General features: G+C 60.1%; 1 protein-coding gene across 4 annotated transcripts in view; it reads right to left on the bottom strand.

Annotated features, from left to right (window-relative positions):
• Positions 1 to 6: 6 nt before the first annotated feature.
• NHEJ1 (non-homologous end joining factor 1) overlaps positions 7 to 16,191 on the bottom strand; it is a gene marked incomplete at its 5' end in the record, with an annotated part of 44,393 nt that continues 28,208 nt past the window's right edge. For all 4 annotated transcript variants that reach the window (XM_080397877.1, XM_080397878.1, XM_080397879.1 and 1 more), the window contains 3 exons: positions 7 to 219; positions 514 to 617; positions 865 to 982. In XM_080397877.1, the coding sequence (XP_080254003.1) occupies positions 139 to 219; positions 514 to 617; positions 865 to 982 (303 nt within the window). In that variant the 3' untranslated portion in view covers positions 7 to 138. The remainder of the gene's footprint in view (positions 220 to 513; positions 618 to 864; positions 983 to 16,191) is intronic.

Raw genomic sequence — 16,191 nt, 5'->3', positions numbered from 1 at the left:
CCTCAGGAGGGGACCATGACCAGGACAGGGTCCACCAGGAAATGCAGGAGAGGAGGCAGAAGATGCATGGGTGCTCTGCATTGCTTCTCTTGGATGCTGGGGGGAGCAGAGACCCTCAGGGTGGGTGGCAGCGGTCTTTCAACTAAAAAGCCCCTTCGCCTTCTTTGGCTTGGCCTTGGCCACAGGCTGCCTGGGTTTCTGAGCTGGGGAGGAGGCCAGCTGGAAGCAAAGGGGAGGCAGTGTCAGTCCCCCCCAAGGGGGTTACACAGGATGGGTGTACATCTGCAAGCAGTGACACCCCCGTCATCCCTGTGGGGGAATGCGTACCATACACAGGAGTGCAAACCACACGTGCTCCCCAGCCAGAGTGCATGGGCTAGGATGGGCTAGGAATCAAGCTGAGATGCCCAGCCCATCCCGGAGGGGCATGGGGCTGGGATGCGATTAGGGAATCAAGGTGCAAGCCCCATCCTGCCATTGGTATGGAGAGGCTATTTCTAGAGCTGCACTCACCGTGGTTGCCTTGCTGGAAGATGCCGTTTCATCCTCCTGGGATGGAGGCAGCAGGTGGGGGTGCCCTGTGGTTTCTGCAGTGGGTGCTGGGCCCTCAGCATCTTCTGGTAGCAGCAGAAAGAGACACAATTTGGGACTGAAATGAGGGAGCACAGGGCATTGCCCAAACCCACACCAGGAAGGGTGTCTGGGTCGGGGAGCTCAGCCCACGGGGAGAAAGCAAAGGGGGAGACTGTTGCATGGGGTAAGCTGTGCCCAGGGCCCCTCTCCCCTTTCCCTGGGATGGGCGCTCAGCTGCAGGGGGCTGGGTGCTTCACACACTCCCCATCCCACAGCCAAAGAGCTTCTCACCTGAATGCTGCCGTTTCAGAGCCTGCTTGGCCTCCTGCTGCATCACTGCCATGTAGAGCTGCCGCAGAGTGGAGGCGAATGCCTGCCCTTCTCCCACACCGCAGATCAGGGGCAGGCTCTGTGGGAGAGAGCAGAGGCACCATCACCCTGCCAGGAAATCACTCGCCAGGGGCTGGCTCCTGCCAGGACACCCTGCCACGGTGCCACAGAGGGGCAGAGAAGGGGCTGTGCATCCCCTCTGCCCATCGGACTCCATCTGCTTCACCCCAGGCACTGCGGCACAGCTTGCGGGGCCAGCCAGCTCTGGCACTGGGCAGGACGTGGCTGCTCCCCAGCCTTGCACACATACACATACAGATGCATGTATGCACACACCCGCACACCTGCTCCAGCCAGTGGGCTGCCTTCCCATTCAGAGGCAGACTGTGGAGGCTTGCAAATCATTCATGAAACGCGGGAGATAAGATCACACGGGGAAGGGCTATGGCTTCCCTGGCAGGAGCAGCGCTGGGGCTGCCGATAAGGACAGCAAGCCTTTGGCAGGGGCAGGACCTCGCCTTGAGGTTGGTGGGGAGCCCTGCCTGCCATTACTGCTTCCAGCAATATCTATGCAGGCAGCCCAAGCCATCCCTGGTGGCCCCATGGCGAGTGAGGGCAATGTGACTGTGAGATGAGGGATGCCCAAGTTTGCTCCCAGGCTGCCAAAGCAGTTCCTGCCTCCTGCCCGCCCACATTTTTTTCTGCAGTCCAGGCTTCTTCCGCCCAGGGATGCCCTGGTCCTCCTGCCCCCCCCCCCCATCAGGTCTGTGGGATGCCGCCCTCACTCTCTGGACCATGCTGCTGTGCATGGGGGACCTTGGCTCTCATGACGGCGGGCTGGGCAAGCGCCATGCTCCACTGGGAACCTAATGCAGCACACAGCCAGCAAACACACACAGGCAGGGATGGGGAAACGTGTGTGTGCCCTGAAGGGGGTGCCTGCGCAGGGGTGCATGAGGCAGAGTATGGGTGCACACGTGCAGGCAAATGTGAGTATGCTTGCATGCATGGGGGCTGTGTGTAGATGAGCCTGGCCCTGTGTGCATGCATTGCTGGTTGTGTGGCAGTGTGCCTGTGCGTGTGTGTGTGTGCCAAAGGTCTACACACTAATCTCTGCTCCACTCCGCACCCAGACAGCAGAACAAAGTGTAACAGATAAAGCTGGATCCTCTCTGGGGCAGGGGAGTGGGGAGGGGATGGGGACGCACAGACCCACTCAAGGCCAGAGTCCAAAGCCTGGCCCCAGCTTCTCAGTGGCAGAAAGGGTAGGTTGAGCGCCCCCCTCCCCCCCCCCCCCCCGCCGGCGCTGCTCCCTGCGGGATGCGAGGAGGGGGCAAAGCTGATGCCAGGATGGGTTGGCTGGTGCCCACAATGGTGCCTTCTGTGCAGGTCTCATCCCGCCTCCGGAGCTGCGGGCATGAAAAGCCCATCAGCTGTAGGACATGCATGGCACCGGCGTCTGCTTTTTGGCCAGCTTCTGTGCAGGATCTCCTGTGTCCCTGCCCACCACCACAGGAGGGAGTGGTGCTCTGGTCCCAGCGCCCTGCAAGCATCCCCAGGATTGCTTGCCACTGGGCAAACACCTCTCTCAATGACTCCTTGCCCGGCATCTGAGCCATGAGCTATGCTGGCCTATCACAAGGTCCCAGGGGAGGAGGAGGGATGCTGAGCACCTTGAACACCCTGGGGATGCTCTTGCCCTGGGTGTCTCACTCCATGGGGCCTGGGTTGCACCCGAGGTTGCAAAAGCAGCATCCGAGGCTGGGAAGGTGACTGCACTTCAAAGGCAGGAGAGGGGCTGGCAACGGATGGCTGACACAGCTCAGATCAAAGGCACAAGCTGGAGTCATAATGCAGAGAAAAGCAAACAGCAGCTCCCAGGAAAGCCAGGAACAGTGGCGGAGTGAGCAAAGTGTACTAGATAGCACTGCACGGGTCAATGCCCTGGGGAGGGCAAGAGAGTCCCCCGCAGGGCCACCTGGCCCTGGGTGCCACTAGTCTGCTGCCCACCTCCTCTTCCTGCCACCAAGGGGTCTCCGGGGGGTTCCAGGGCTATGGGGCAGTCTGTGCATCCAGGTGTAGGGTGCTGCCCACCCGCTTCTGCTCCAGCCCAGCCAGGCTGCAGGCTGCAGTGCAGGGTGACCTGGGACATGCCCTGAGCCCCAGGGCTGCTCAGGCTGCTCCTCTTCCCAGCATCCAGGTGACAATCCAGGCAGGGCAGCTGCTCTCTTGGTGCTTAGGCCCAGCTGCCCAGAGCCAGCACAGTGCTCCCATGGTGACCCTGGGGACAGGGGAATGCTGTGGAGTTCCCACCATGCTTGCAACCACTCAGTGTCCCCGAGACTGGCACACACACACTGACTGGGGTACCACCCTGAGGAGGTGCTGGGAGAAGGGTACCCAGCACCACAAGTATCCCCCGGGGTAAGATGGGAATCCGGGATGGCACAGGGGTCTGCAGGTGCAGGGCACCCGCTGCCCATGTTTCCAGGAAGGTCACAGCTTTGGCAAGCCTGGGGTGGAATGCGGGAGTCACCGGCTGCCCCCTGACACTGCCCTTCCCGGTGGCTCAAGCCCAGACAGAGGCTCAGAGCCATCGGGCCGCCGGAGCTGGCCAATGCCGGGATGGGAGGGCTGCTCTTCACAATCCCGAAGGGAAATGGGTTTATAACTAGAGCTGGAAGCATTTCCCTGCAGAGCCGTGACTCAGCAGGCAACAGAGCGTGCTGTGCCAGCCACCGGCCACCTGATGGCCCCGGAGGCTGAGAGGGACAAGGAGGTGTCCTCAGAAGGGGCTGTAGGGGGGACAAGCCCTGGGTACCGGTGACTCTCCCCTCCCTCCTTGCCCCACTGCCCCAGCACATCCCTGAACTCAACGCCACTGCAGCCAACTTGTTGCCCCCGCTCCAACATCAGCTCTGGCCTCCAGTGACTTGTTTTTCTCAGATTACCCATCTCCAGGATAAACATGATGCCTAAGGTCCGGGGAGTGGCACAAGCAGCAAGCTGGCACCTGGGGGAGTGATGGCCATGACGTGGCTCACCGGGCACTGGGGAGCGATGCCCAGGGAGCTGGCACGACTTGCCCCGTGTGTTATGACTACCTGGCCACAAGGCCAAGAGGGATGCCCTGCTATCAGGAGTGACTCAAGGCTGCAGCAGCGGCATGGGAAGCTCAGAAGCACACCCTGAACTGCGATTAGCCCAGCTTGGGGGAGCTGCCCCAGCGAAGAAGAGCAGGCACCTGACCTTGCACCCGGAGCGAGCTGTGCCCACCAGCAGCCCCGCAGCTGTGGGGGCTGCTCATGGAGAGCTGGACTGCAGCCTTTCTCAATGCCCCCCATCCCAGAGGGCTCTGCTATGGGGCTGTACCCCAGTGCAGGGGGGTGGCAGGGCCAGTGGTGGGCAAGGTACAGCACCCAGCTTCCAGCCATCCTGCCTTCACCCACCCCTGACCAGACTCCCTTCTCAAGAGGCCATAAAAGACGGCGCTTTAGATGCCCTCTTACAGTGTGAGCAGGAGGGGCACGTCACCCAACCCAGCACCGTGCCACCAGTGCAGAAGCATCACCTTCCCCTGGCCCAGGCCCGAGGTGGGGTTGCAGGCAGGATGGACCGTGCTGGGCCCCCACACCGGTGCCAAGCACCAGAGTCTAAATCGGTCCTGCTCAAAGCTGGGGACTGACCCTTTCATTATCACACCAGACGTTCGAAGCGGTTACCGACATTCTTTGCTACAAACCCCACATTCCTATTTTTTAATATATTTTTAACTGGAAAACAGAGCGAATGGGGCCTGTTTGGAAATTACAGCCTGGCTGCTGTGGCTTGTATGTCAGATCTGCCCACATTCCCGTGGCCAGCCTCAGCACATGCTCCACAGGGGCACACTTAATAATTCCTGCCAGGGCTGGGAGCCAAGGGGTGTGGGCTGGAGGGGGGGGGCATGGCTTCCCTGGGCTCCCCCCGCCAGCAGGCTCTGCGGAAGCAGCGTGGTGGAGCAGCAGCCCAGGAACTGTGCACCACCTCTCTGGTGATGGGCACAGCTGCTGCCATGCCAGCATGGGTGAAGCCTGGTGATGCTGCAGCAGCCCATGGTGGGCCGGGGAAGTGCTCCATGGCTGTGGCATTCCTGTGCCTTGTGGACAGGCTACCCTCGGTGCTTTCCCCTGCCGTGAGCTTTGTCCACGCTCCTGGCAACAGGGCTGGCATGGCTTGCTGGATGCACGCTGGGCATTCCTACTCATGGCTGTGCCAGTGTCAGTCAGGCTGGGGATCCACCCTGGGATCCAGGTAGGTAAGCGCAGATCTGTGCTAGCTGCTCACCCAGCCTCTGCCAACAGCACTGGACTATGGGATCCTGCCAGGATCTGCCTGTGGGAGGATACAGATGGAGGGGGTTGAACTACTCTCTTCCAGCTGGGATCAAGGGCAAGGAAAGGGGCAGCTCATCCCCCCAGGATGGAGCAGGGCATATCAGCCTGGTGTCCCACCCCAGCTCCCTAGGGAGGGACCCTCTCCCCGGGGCCAGATCTGCCCCAAAGCACCCTGAGCTGCCTCACGCTGATCACCGATGCCTTTCCTCAGCTCCTCCAGTCCTCGGATCTGCTTGCAGATGCTCACCTCAGCCTGGAGCAGTCCCTGGTGGTGCACTTCGTACTCCAACCACAGATGACTGAGGAACCTGCCCTCAGCTTGCACTGTCCCCATCACCCCATACCATGCATGCTCCTGGGGACGTGCAGCAGCAGCAGCTAGGAGAGCTGGCAGTGCTGCCAGCCCGCCTGTGGAGCAGACAGGGGCAGGATGGCCAGGGCTTCCCAGGCAGGGAGCCAGGCTGAGCACACCTGGCAGGAAGCGGTGGTGCCGGCAGGGAAAGGCAGCCGGAGAGCTGCCGAGAGGTGAAGGGGTCACCCCGGGGAAGAGCGGGTGGTGAGGCCAGGACGGCCAAGCATCCCAGCCCAACTCAGCCCAGCTCAGCACGGCACGGCACTCCTCCCAGTGCCACTCTGGCCCTGCTGCAGGCAATGTTTTCCTTTCCCCCTGACTTTCGGGGCCTTTCCAGCAAGCAAATGTCAGGCGCATAAAGAGCGGCACTGTGAGCGGAAGATGGAGCGAGAATGCCTGCCCGCGTCCCTCCGTAAGTGCTGTCTCACACTTCATCAAGGCAGCCTTTGCAAGCAAGGCACCCGCTTAACAACCAGCAGTCTATGCTGGCTGGTGACCGCAGCAGCCCCGCCACTCAATACCCTTTTCTTTTCTCCTTGTGCTGTTTTAGCAGCTTGGGTTACAGCTTTTCTCGCAGACACTGAGCAGAGGGGTGCAGTGGCAGCAGGGGCTCTGCATTGTGCTGCTGCTCTGCTGGGGTGGATGCGGGTCCCCCTGATGCGGGCATGCTGGGGCGGGTGTCCTGCCCTGCCGACCCACTGCTGCTTCCAGCTTCCAGGGATAAATCCCAGAGAAAGGAGGGTCAGCGGCAGTGCAGAGGTAGTGCAGGAGGCTGCAGCATCTCCTCCTCAGGGACCAGCCCACCAGCAGCAGCCTGGGGCTTGGCAGAGGTCTGGGGGACATGAGGGGTTCCAGCCCCCAGTGGGCACAGCCCCTACCCTATCACATTTGGAGAGAGGCCATCCCACAGCAAACCCATAGGCATCTGAGCCATCCCACTGTCCAAGTGCCAACAAACTCCCTGAAAAAGAGTGGGGTCCAGCAGAGCAGCCCTTGTTATAGGCTTGCTTCCCTACCTGGGTGACCCTGCAAGGAGCTGGACATGGCTACCCAGGGGCTGAATGCCGCTGCCGGTGGCACCCCCAGCTCCAGCCTGATCATGGGCACTTGTCATCCTGTCCAGCAGTCTGTGGGGTGACAGCAGGAGAGCCTCTGGAGCAGCTGACATTGGGTGCCAATTTGGGAAGGGAGCTGGGCAATGAGGATGCCCTGAAGAGCAGCAGGTCCCAGCATGCCAGGACTTGTGAGGACTTGATGCTGGCTTCCAGGAAGGCAAAGCCGCAGGCTGATGGCACCTACTGGCATCACCTCTGCCATCCTGACCCAACACTGGCATGGGGTGCCTCCTCCAGGGGCCAATGCAGGCAGGAGAGGGCCTGGGCAAGCCCAGGAGCAGAAGACATGAAGACCTGGTGGCCAGGGTCCCTCCTGTCCCATGGGGACAGCTCAGGGACCCCTCTTCTCTGCGAGGAAGTTGGGTGGCTTGCACTGTCTTGTTATTGTAGGGTGGCTCAATGGATATGGACACATCACACAGGCTTATTATTGTAGGGTTCCTCTGCAAAGCATGCCAGCTCATGAGGGTTTATTATTGTCTGTCCAGGAAAGCTGGACACATCGCGCTGGTTTGTTATTCTAGGGTTGCTCAGGAAGACCGGCCAGCTCATCCCAGCTTGTTATTATTGCACAGGGCTTGTGGGGGGCTGGCCGGGAAACTTCCTGCAAAGTGGGATGATGGAAAGGGAGCCACACCTAGTGAATCACAAGGATGCTGTGTGGTGATAAGGAACAGAGAGGGGTGGGATCCAGCACCCCGTCTCCACCCGGTGAGGACAGGCCACTCATTCATGAGCACACTTGCGGCTCCCCTGGGACCCATGGGGCAGCGGGGCTGGTAGAGGCATCAGGAGCATGGGTCATGGCTGGGGACAGGCAGAGCAGCCTGTAGACCCCTTGAGAAGTGAAATCTTGGGATGGCAGGGGAGACCCAGGGGGATGCTGCACCCAGCACATCCCTAAACGCAGCACACAAAGGATTAGCTGAGCTAACAGGGCCCAGAGCGGAAGCTGGAGCTGAGCCAGGAGGGATTAGGGGTTTGGGGGGGAATCTGGGTGCGTTCAGGACGGGGCTAATCAGGAGGCAACAACTGCTCCACCCCAGTGGCTTTGCAGTTCCTCCCAAATACAGGTGCAGCCGAAGAGACAGCTCCTGGGGATGCTGCCCCACCATCACCCGAAACTGCAGCAGGAAGCATTGCTGCATGGGGCAGGGGGGCAGCAGGCCTCACCCCTGGGCTGGTGCAGGTGGCTCCCCTGGCACACGGCCCTGGCAGGGCTGGCTCTGACATGCCCCAGTGGCCCTGGTACTGTCACTGGCACAGCCACTGAGTCACTATCGCTTCCCCCCGCTCTATGACAGCCCGTGTTTCCCAGCCCCGGCAGCCTGTCAGTGTCCCTGCAGGCAGTGCCCAGCTGTGCCGGTGCCCAGGTGTCCCTCTGACAGTGCCCAGCTGTGCCGGTGCCCAGGTGTCCCGCGGGCAGTACCCAGCTGCTCAGCGCAGATGTTGGTCCCTGGCCAGGCAACAGGATTGAGTGTCAGGCGAGCTCTCAGTGCAGAGCAGCAGCGGCAGGAGGCCAGGCTGCCCTGCGAGCACACAGCCCTTTCATTCATGGCAAAAAATAGCCCCCCGGGGTGTGGTCCTCCTGGAAAAGCCCCCTCCAGCCTTGGCCAGCCCATGTTTATTCAGTACGAAGGGGGGACACACTGCCCTCCCCCTGCCCGCCAGCCCTGTGCACCATCTCCCTGCCAGAACGGCTGCTCTTGGACTTGGTTCCCCAGGCCTCCCTGCCCCCCCCGGGCCAAAACACACAGGCTGGGGAGGGGGGTGGGGGGGTGGGGGGGTGAGGGTGGGAATGGCAAACCCCTAAAAAGCACTGGGTTTGTCTCCAGGAGGAGCAGCCTCTGGTGATGTCATGAGAATTTGTGAGTGGCCACATAAAAGGGACTCGCTGCCCAGGAAATCCACAGGTCCACGCTCCACCAGACAAGCCAGTGATTCTTCAGTGGGCCAGGAAGGAAACCTCTGGGAGCCTGAGCCAAGCCTGCCGTTGTCCCAGGGATAGATCCTGCTCCCAGCCCCACATCCCCCCAGGGTCCCCAACCCTGCCCTGAAGTCCCCCTGTATCCCATTCTCAGCATCTACAGTTCACAGCAACCCAGTCCTTGCCCCCAAATTGGTAGCCCTCCATACAAGTCCCTGCCCTGTGGTCCCCAGGGCACCAAGACTCGCCCTGTTAGGCTCCCAGCATTCTAATCCCTGTTCTGCAGCCTCCAGAGTCCAGACCCCTGCCCCACAGACCCCAGACCCTCTCCCTCCGCTGGCCTGGGGGACAGCACCCCCGTTTCCATGGTGATCTATCAGGCTGGGAGAGGCAGGTGATTTAGGGCCAGGCAGCGCTGCCACCAGACAACAGGGATGCAGCAGGGCAGGGGATTCTCTTTCGTGAGGGATTACACTCAGGACAGCTGGGAACACACAGACACAGCTGCCCAAGCCCCCTCCCCAAGAGTCAGCCTGGATCTTGCCCCGCTCTTGCAGGCACTGCAGACATGGGCTCTGAAACTGAATCTGCTGCCCAGGGCTTCCCCTCCCCATTTCCCACGAGCCCAGGACACAGTGGCTGGAGTCATGGGGAAGCTCTGCCTTCCTCCTCCTCCCCATGCAGGAGACATCCCTGGGCTCCCACCCAAGCCCAGGGTCCCAGGTCTCTAACCCGCTCTGCCCTGCATGTCCCAGCCCCACCATGGATACTGCATCACATAGGAATTGGTGACAGACCAGCCTCCTCTGCCCCATCGCCAGCTGCAGCCCAGAAGGAACTGAGCGGCAAGTGAAGACCAGGGTGGCTTTGACTTCCTGCTCCCAGTGCCTCCCATGCATCATTTTAGGAGGCTGCAAGCATCCAGCCTGTCCACCTGCAACCTGCCCGTGGAGACACTCTCCTGCTCCACTTGCTCCATCTCCCCTTGCACAGGTGCAAGGTGACAAAACCTCTCTGCATCCCCAAAGATGCCTGGTGGCCAGTGCGTACCCCAAGGTGGTGTCGTGGCACATGGGGACACTGGCTGCAAAATCCTCTGTGGAGCAATGGTCACCGGCATCTTCACAGCATGGTGCTGGGGTGGAGGGCTCTCTGAGGCCAGCTGAGCGGCGACAAAGGATCCTGTGACTGAGACCTCACACTGCCCTCAGCAGACAGAGGCTCTTTGCAAAAGGGCCAGCTGCAAGCAGACCACAGCCTGGGACATCTAGGATGTGGGACATCTCCATCCTGATGGTACCCAAATCTGTCCATGACAGTGCTGGCCTCACAGAGGTGACTGGGCCAGTGGAGAGGAGACAGGAGCCTCCAGAGTCAGTGCAAGGCTTGCAGGGCTGTTCCCTCTTCCCCGGGGAGCAGGGTCGGATGTTTGCTCCCACCGTCCCTATCCTAGCAAAGACAGGAGACTTAGTCTCTGGGACTGTCAATCAGGCACTTTTTACCAGAGCTAAAAATGCACTCACAGAAGAAAAACAAAATACAAACACAAAACAAAACAGAGAGGTGAAAAATTCCTTGACATTTCTCTCCTGGAGTCCCCAGGGCCGGCAGAGAGGCGAGAGCCCCCAGCGTTTGTCAAGCAAACACTTTCACACCCTTGGCCGTGCTCGGCACGCTGCCGCTGGAATGCCAAATATATATTTAAGCCCTGCTCATCAAAGGAGTCTGTTCGGAGTTGGTCTCGGGCAACGTGCATGTGGGTTTGGCCTGCAGAGAAAACCAGAGACGCTGAGAACATTTCTTGGGGATGGGAGACAGCTCGCGCGCGCACACACACGAGATAAATGACAACCTCCAAGGTCATGTGGCTGTAAGGTCGCGGGCTGGGCACGAGATACCTGCCTGCTGCGGCACTCACCCTTATCAGCTCCTGTCGCACCACAGGGTGGGGATGTTTAGGCTGGAGGGAGGCCAGCAGCCATTCTGCATTCCAGCGTGCTCTAAACTTTGTCAAAGCTAAATGAGCTCAGCCAACAAAGCCAGAGTCTGGGAAGACGAGCAGGAAGCGACACTCTGGGAGAGGACAAGCTTGCGGGCTCATGGAGGGCTGGTTGGGGCTGTGCACCCCAGGAGGAGGTGATGAGTATCCTCAGCTTGGGCACAGCACTGTGCAACAGTGAGGCGCAGATACAGTGCTCCTGCAAGTCCAGGGCTGGTGCTTGCTAGGGTGCCATGGCATCCCTGGCTGCTGCACAAATCCTGCTCTGCATACCCACCCACCCCCCCGGCACCAGCACCAGCCCTCCCGCAGGGCACCACTGCTCATCTGCTGCCGAACCAGCCCCGGCCCCTTGCTTGGAGGTGCCGAGGGCAGGGGGCTGCCGGCTGTCTGCCCCACAGCTCTTCCTCCCAGCTATGGCTTTGCTGGAACAAGCTTTCTGCAGACAGCAAGGAGCACTTTGGGAGCAAGGCTGCAGGCAACAAAGGGGAGAGAGCCTTTCTGCAGGGACCACTCCTGCCCCTCAGCTCCCTTCCTCAGGAGCATCTGCTTGGTTTGCTGCAGATGGCCCGGCGACCTATGTCCATCTCATGGATTATCTCAGAGTCAGAGAGATATAGGAGTCTCTGCCTCCCTCCTACACGGAGTTTGCTCCCAGCCATGGCGATGCTGTGACATTTGAAAAGACCCAGTGCTGGCTGCAGCCAGGAGTAGAGATGCTCCTGCCCCACCTCTGAAGGCAGGTCTGGGAGCTGCCACACTTGGGCTGGAGGGCAGGGCAGAAGCTCCATCTCCAGAGATGATGGACCGGGCTTTCCCTCCTCTGTCATCGCTCCATCCAAGAGCAAAGAGGTTTTAGCCTAAATCTTATACCTAATCCCAGCTGACAGAGCTGCAGGTCGGGGTCTAGCCAGGGGCTGGAGCCAGCCAGGGCAGGAGAGATCATTGCCACAACCAAACAGAGCACACCAGTGCTGTGAAATCAGGCATTACGCGCCTGTCACCTGCGGCAGGACCAGCCCGTCAGGCTGCCAGGGAGCCGCTCTGGTTACGGCAGGGGTAATCCTGGCACTGGTGGGGCCTGACCCTGCACAGCTGTGCCCCCCAAGATGGGTTCATCTCCAGGTGAGGGGAGGGATTGCTGGGCCCCGGGTTGGATTTCAGGCACCTGCTGCTAATAAAACACTCTGTCAGGGCACCTTTGCCTTCTCAGCCCTTGGAGAGAGGGATGGGGTCCCTGAGGTGCTGGGCAGGGGGTCACAGAGGGCTGGAGGAGCCAGGAGCCATGGCCCTGACCCTGGCCCATGCTGCGCCCTTCCACCCGGGTGAGCAGACCTCCCCTTGCCGCTTCAGCCCCATCCATCTCTGTCCTGCCAGGTTCATCTGCTGCAGCTTGCGTTGCTCCCTGTTTTTGAGGGCAGGGACCCCAGCCTGTGCTGGCAGCATGATGCTCCAAGCCCCACCATCCTCCATGGGCAATGAAGAGCAAAGACCTCCCTGGCTCAAGAGACTGCTGCTTCTTACAGCCCCCTGCCCACTTGTCACAACGCTCTTTCCATTCAGGTGTGCCTTGCTCCAAAGGGTTCACTCACCCTTGCCATCTCCAGACAGCAAAACCATGCCCTTTCGCTAAATACAGGGATTTTTAAAAGCCTCACCATTTTCATCCCTGTTTTTCTAGGCATTTTCTTCCACGCAGCACTATCTGTCAGCAGTAGCACTGGAAAACAAGGTACCCAGAACACATGCTTGCAGCTCCCCTCTGCTCATGCCAAATCTCATCTGTTTGCAGTCACTCTCTCCTGGACCACCATCCTCTTCAAGTCTAAAAACTGGTTTATCTTTAACCTTGTCCATAATAACATGCTCCAATATATTGTCTCCTATATGGTGCCAGGCTAGAAAATTCTCCTCCATAACTTCAGCCCCTGCCATCCCCACAGCCCTGCTCTTTGCCAGCCTTAAAGACATCAGAGGGCTTGGCAAGCCAGACTATGCTGACTCCTTGTGCCCCTGCCCTGCCTTGCTGGACCCCGGCCTTTGATGGGGCTGCTGGTTGGCTGGAGGGGGCAATTTCCAGAGCTGCTGGGGCACTGTGCAGGAGGACCTTCTTCCTCCCCAGCCAGGTCTTTCTGCAGCTTCAGGAGAATGAGGGAACTCTAGAACCACACCACCCCCCCACCCGCCCTGCCACCAGCTGCCATCGTCTCAGAACATGAGCCTGTCACCAGCAGACACAACAGTGATACTTGGGGAGCTGTTTCTTTGCTCCCCAACAACCCCAGCTCCTCCAGCAGCCCCAATACAGGGGGAGAAGGGTCCCCCCAAATCTCCTATGTTCACAGGAGCCAAGGCTGGGAGAGAACCTCTCCGAACACATGGAAATTCAAAAGACAGCTCTCTAAGTAGATATCAGAGCCAAGGCGAGAACTGGGATGTTCCTCACCCTGCCTGGGCTGGCTCCTGGAGCTGGTACCCACAGCCCACTGCCTCCTACCAGGCTGCACATCTGCAGCCTCCACCCGTGCAGGAGAGCAGGAATCAATTACGGGGCTGGCAAAGGCAGGGCTGCTCTGGGGCTGGCAGGCGGCACCAGCTCCAGCGGCCACAGAGCACGTGGCATGGCACTGGAGGCAGCCTGCTGACTGGCCCCAGCACAGATGTGCCACTGGCTCATGGGGAAGAAGCAGGGGAACCACTTGAAAGCCATGGTATGAAAGTGCTGGTAAACCAGGGCCACTCCTCTGCTCTTCTGGCTCCATGCACTATTTACCGTGCTCCGTGTGCCCACCCTGGGGGAGTTCAACCTCTGGGGTGCACACTTTTGCCAAGTCAGTCCTCCTGTCTGCCATGCAGCTCCCCGGACCCCCAGCAAGGTCTGAAAAAAGTCCTGGACTCACTTGATAGCTAAGGTGCTCTAGGGTGGGCTCTCCCAGCTGAGCCTAGGACCCAGCCAGCCGCAGGGGCTCACAGCATAGCCACATCAGCCTGCACTGGAGGGATCAGCCTTGCATGCAGCACCCACAGACAACCAGCATGTACAGCAGAAACATATGGACAAGCTCCACCAGACTGGTCTGGTGGCAAGGAGAGATCCAGCCAAGCCATGGTCACCCCTTGGAACCCCACTGTCAGTAACCCCAGGTGGCTGCAGCTGAGCTGGGGGGAGATGTCCCTGCTCTCTCCAGGGCTGGGTGGAAAGGCTGTGGGGAGGCTCCCCTCAAGCTTGTAGGCTGGTTTCCTTGTTGCATGGGAGGGTGTCAGGCCTTGGCCCCATGTCTCAGCACCCAGCACTTCCTGGATATTTGCAAGGGCCTCCTGAGTCACTGCAGGCAGAGGAGAATGATGCTATGGAGCTATGGAGCTATGGAGCTTGCACTGGTGAAATGCGATTCTGCCAACACACACCTCGCAGGGGCTGCTGGAGTGCTTCAAGGAAGGCAGGCAGCAAAGAAGAATATTGTGAAGCAAAGAGTGCTTCAAAGAAAGCAGCAGCATCATGCCCTCAGTGTCTCCTGAAGCACTGGCCCCACATCTTTGCTTCCTGCCAAGCAGCACGTGCAGGCACAGCTCTGCACCTAACCCCAGCTCTGTTGGCTGCAGCATGGCAAGAGCAAGACATGGGGAGAGATGGTGGCACTCCCTGCGATGTAGCTGTGGGGTCACAGCCATCAGTGACTGCAGGACAGGGGACAAGGCAGACCCCTCCAACAGCCTCTGCAGCAGAGACACCCACCGCTGGCAGCCCCATGGGGCAGGACAACCACTGCAGTGGTGGCAGCAGCTGGGCGATGAGCCACGGGAACACCAGAGCACCAGGTCACACCGTGACAGCCAGGATGAGGACCCAGGCACTTGGAGGAGCAAATATGGCCGTAGCCCCATGCCTCCTCACCCCCCAGGCAGAGGTGCCAGGGCTCCCAGCATCTCCTGAGGGCTGCAGGGTGAGGATGCTGCTTCCTCAGCCCAGAACCCAGTGGTGACCCCTGGGGCGGGGGGGTAGGACCACGCTGACTGGGAGCAGGTGTCTGCTGCTGGTGCTCGCCCAGTCAGCGGCCAAGGAAGAGCTAAATTTATTCCACCAATATGTGGGCAGCAGGAGGGGACAGGGGGGATCCTCCAGCCCGTCTGCCCCATGCATGGCTCATGTCCCACTGCCCTCCTCGGCACTGGTGTGGCCGACTCTGCCCTGACACCAGTGACGGGAACAGAGCCCTTCTGGACTGTCTCTTTGGCACCCGCATGTCCTGATGACTGGCCCCGAGCGGACCCAAGTGCTTCCTCCCCCGACCACAGAGAGGAAAGTTTCCAAATTAAAAACCTAAAACTGGCAACAAGGTGCCCATGGCAGGAACCTTTTAAACTGGCCATTAAAGTTTATAAGTTAGACGGGCACCAGGAGCGAGTGGCGGAGCTGCAGGAAAACAGCCGCCCCTCCTTGAGCAGCCTAACCACGGCTGTCCCCAAAGCCGCAGGGCTGACGTCACGGCATGACTTCACCTCCATCACCCACCGCCTGGCCGGCCCCAGCCCCGTGTTTACCCCTGCCCGTCCCGCCACTGTCCCTCGCAGCCCGCTTTACCCTTTGAGGTTGGTCGGCAGCCCCGGGGCCTGGCGAGGAAAAGAGCAAAGAGAAGGAAACCAAACTCAGCGCCCACAAGGCGGGCTGCAAAACACGGAGCCCCAGCGGCTGCGCTGCGGGGATGGTGGGCTCCGTCCCAGCCCTCCCGTCTCTCCCCGGGCTCGTCTCCCCCTTCCTGTCCCCAAGCTGCTGGGAAAACTCTGGCAGCCATGGCTGTGCCCGCTGTTAGTCTCCCATTTCCCCACAGATAACACATTCTGTGTGGTGGCAGGGCAGGCAGGGGGAGGGTATCAGACCCAACCTGGTGTCCTGTCCTGCCCTGCCCTGGGATGCTGGGATGCACTGCAGGTACCTGAGAGGACCCAGCCTCCATCCCAAGGGGCGAGATGCTGTGGGGTAGGTGAGATGCACAGCCTGACCCTGATCCCAGCTGGGAACATATGTCGAGCCCCTGGGTAAAGCACAGCACAGAGTTTCAGCCAGAAAAACTTTGGAAGTAGCAGAAACAAGGAGCCTCAGGTGCCTGGGCACAGATTAGGGCAGCACCGCTCCCCTCTCCACTGCCAGCGTGGGGGCAATTCAGCTCTAGACCTCTCAAAGAGAAGCCACCAGCCTCGGTGAGGTGTTGCAGGAGTGTGTGGGATGCAGGTTTGCTTTGCACAGCAGGGTGGGAGGGCAGACAGAGTGGGATAAAACACCACGGGTAGTGATGCTGGAAGAGCCCTGTAAGAAACAGCCCAGCTGTTTTCAGAGTGGCTGTGCATGGGGGCCTGTGCTGAGCACTCTGAACCCTGTGCAAAGCCAGCACTGTGCGCTGGAACTGGCCTGAACAATGTGCTCAGCTCAGAGACACACATTGCCAGAACACGGGTGAGAGCCACAAAGCCACATGGGTTCAGGAGGGGCAAGGCCGGGGGCTGTGCGGCCGCAGAGCTGC

This window comes from Falco punctatus (assembly GCF_963210335.1).
Source record: "Falco punctatus genome assembly, chromosome: 8".
Taxonomy (NCBI): Eukaryota; Metazoa; Chordata; class Aves; order Falconiformes; family Falconidae; genus Falco; species Falco punctatus.
Note: the sequence above shows the minus strand (reverse complement) of the source record. Positions and strands in the feature narration are given on the sequence as shown.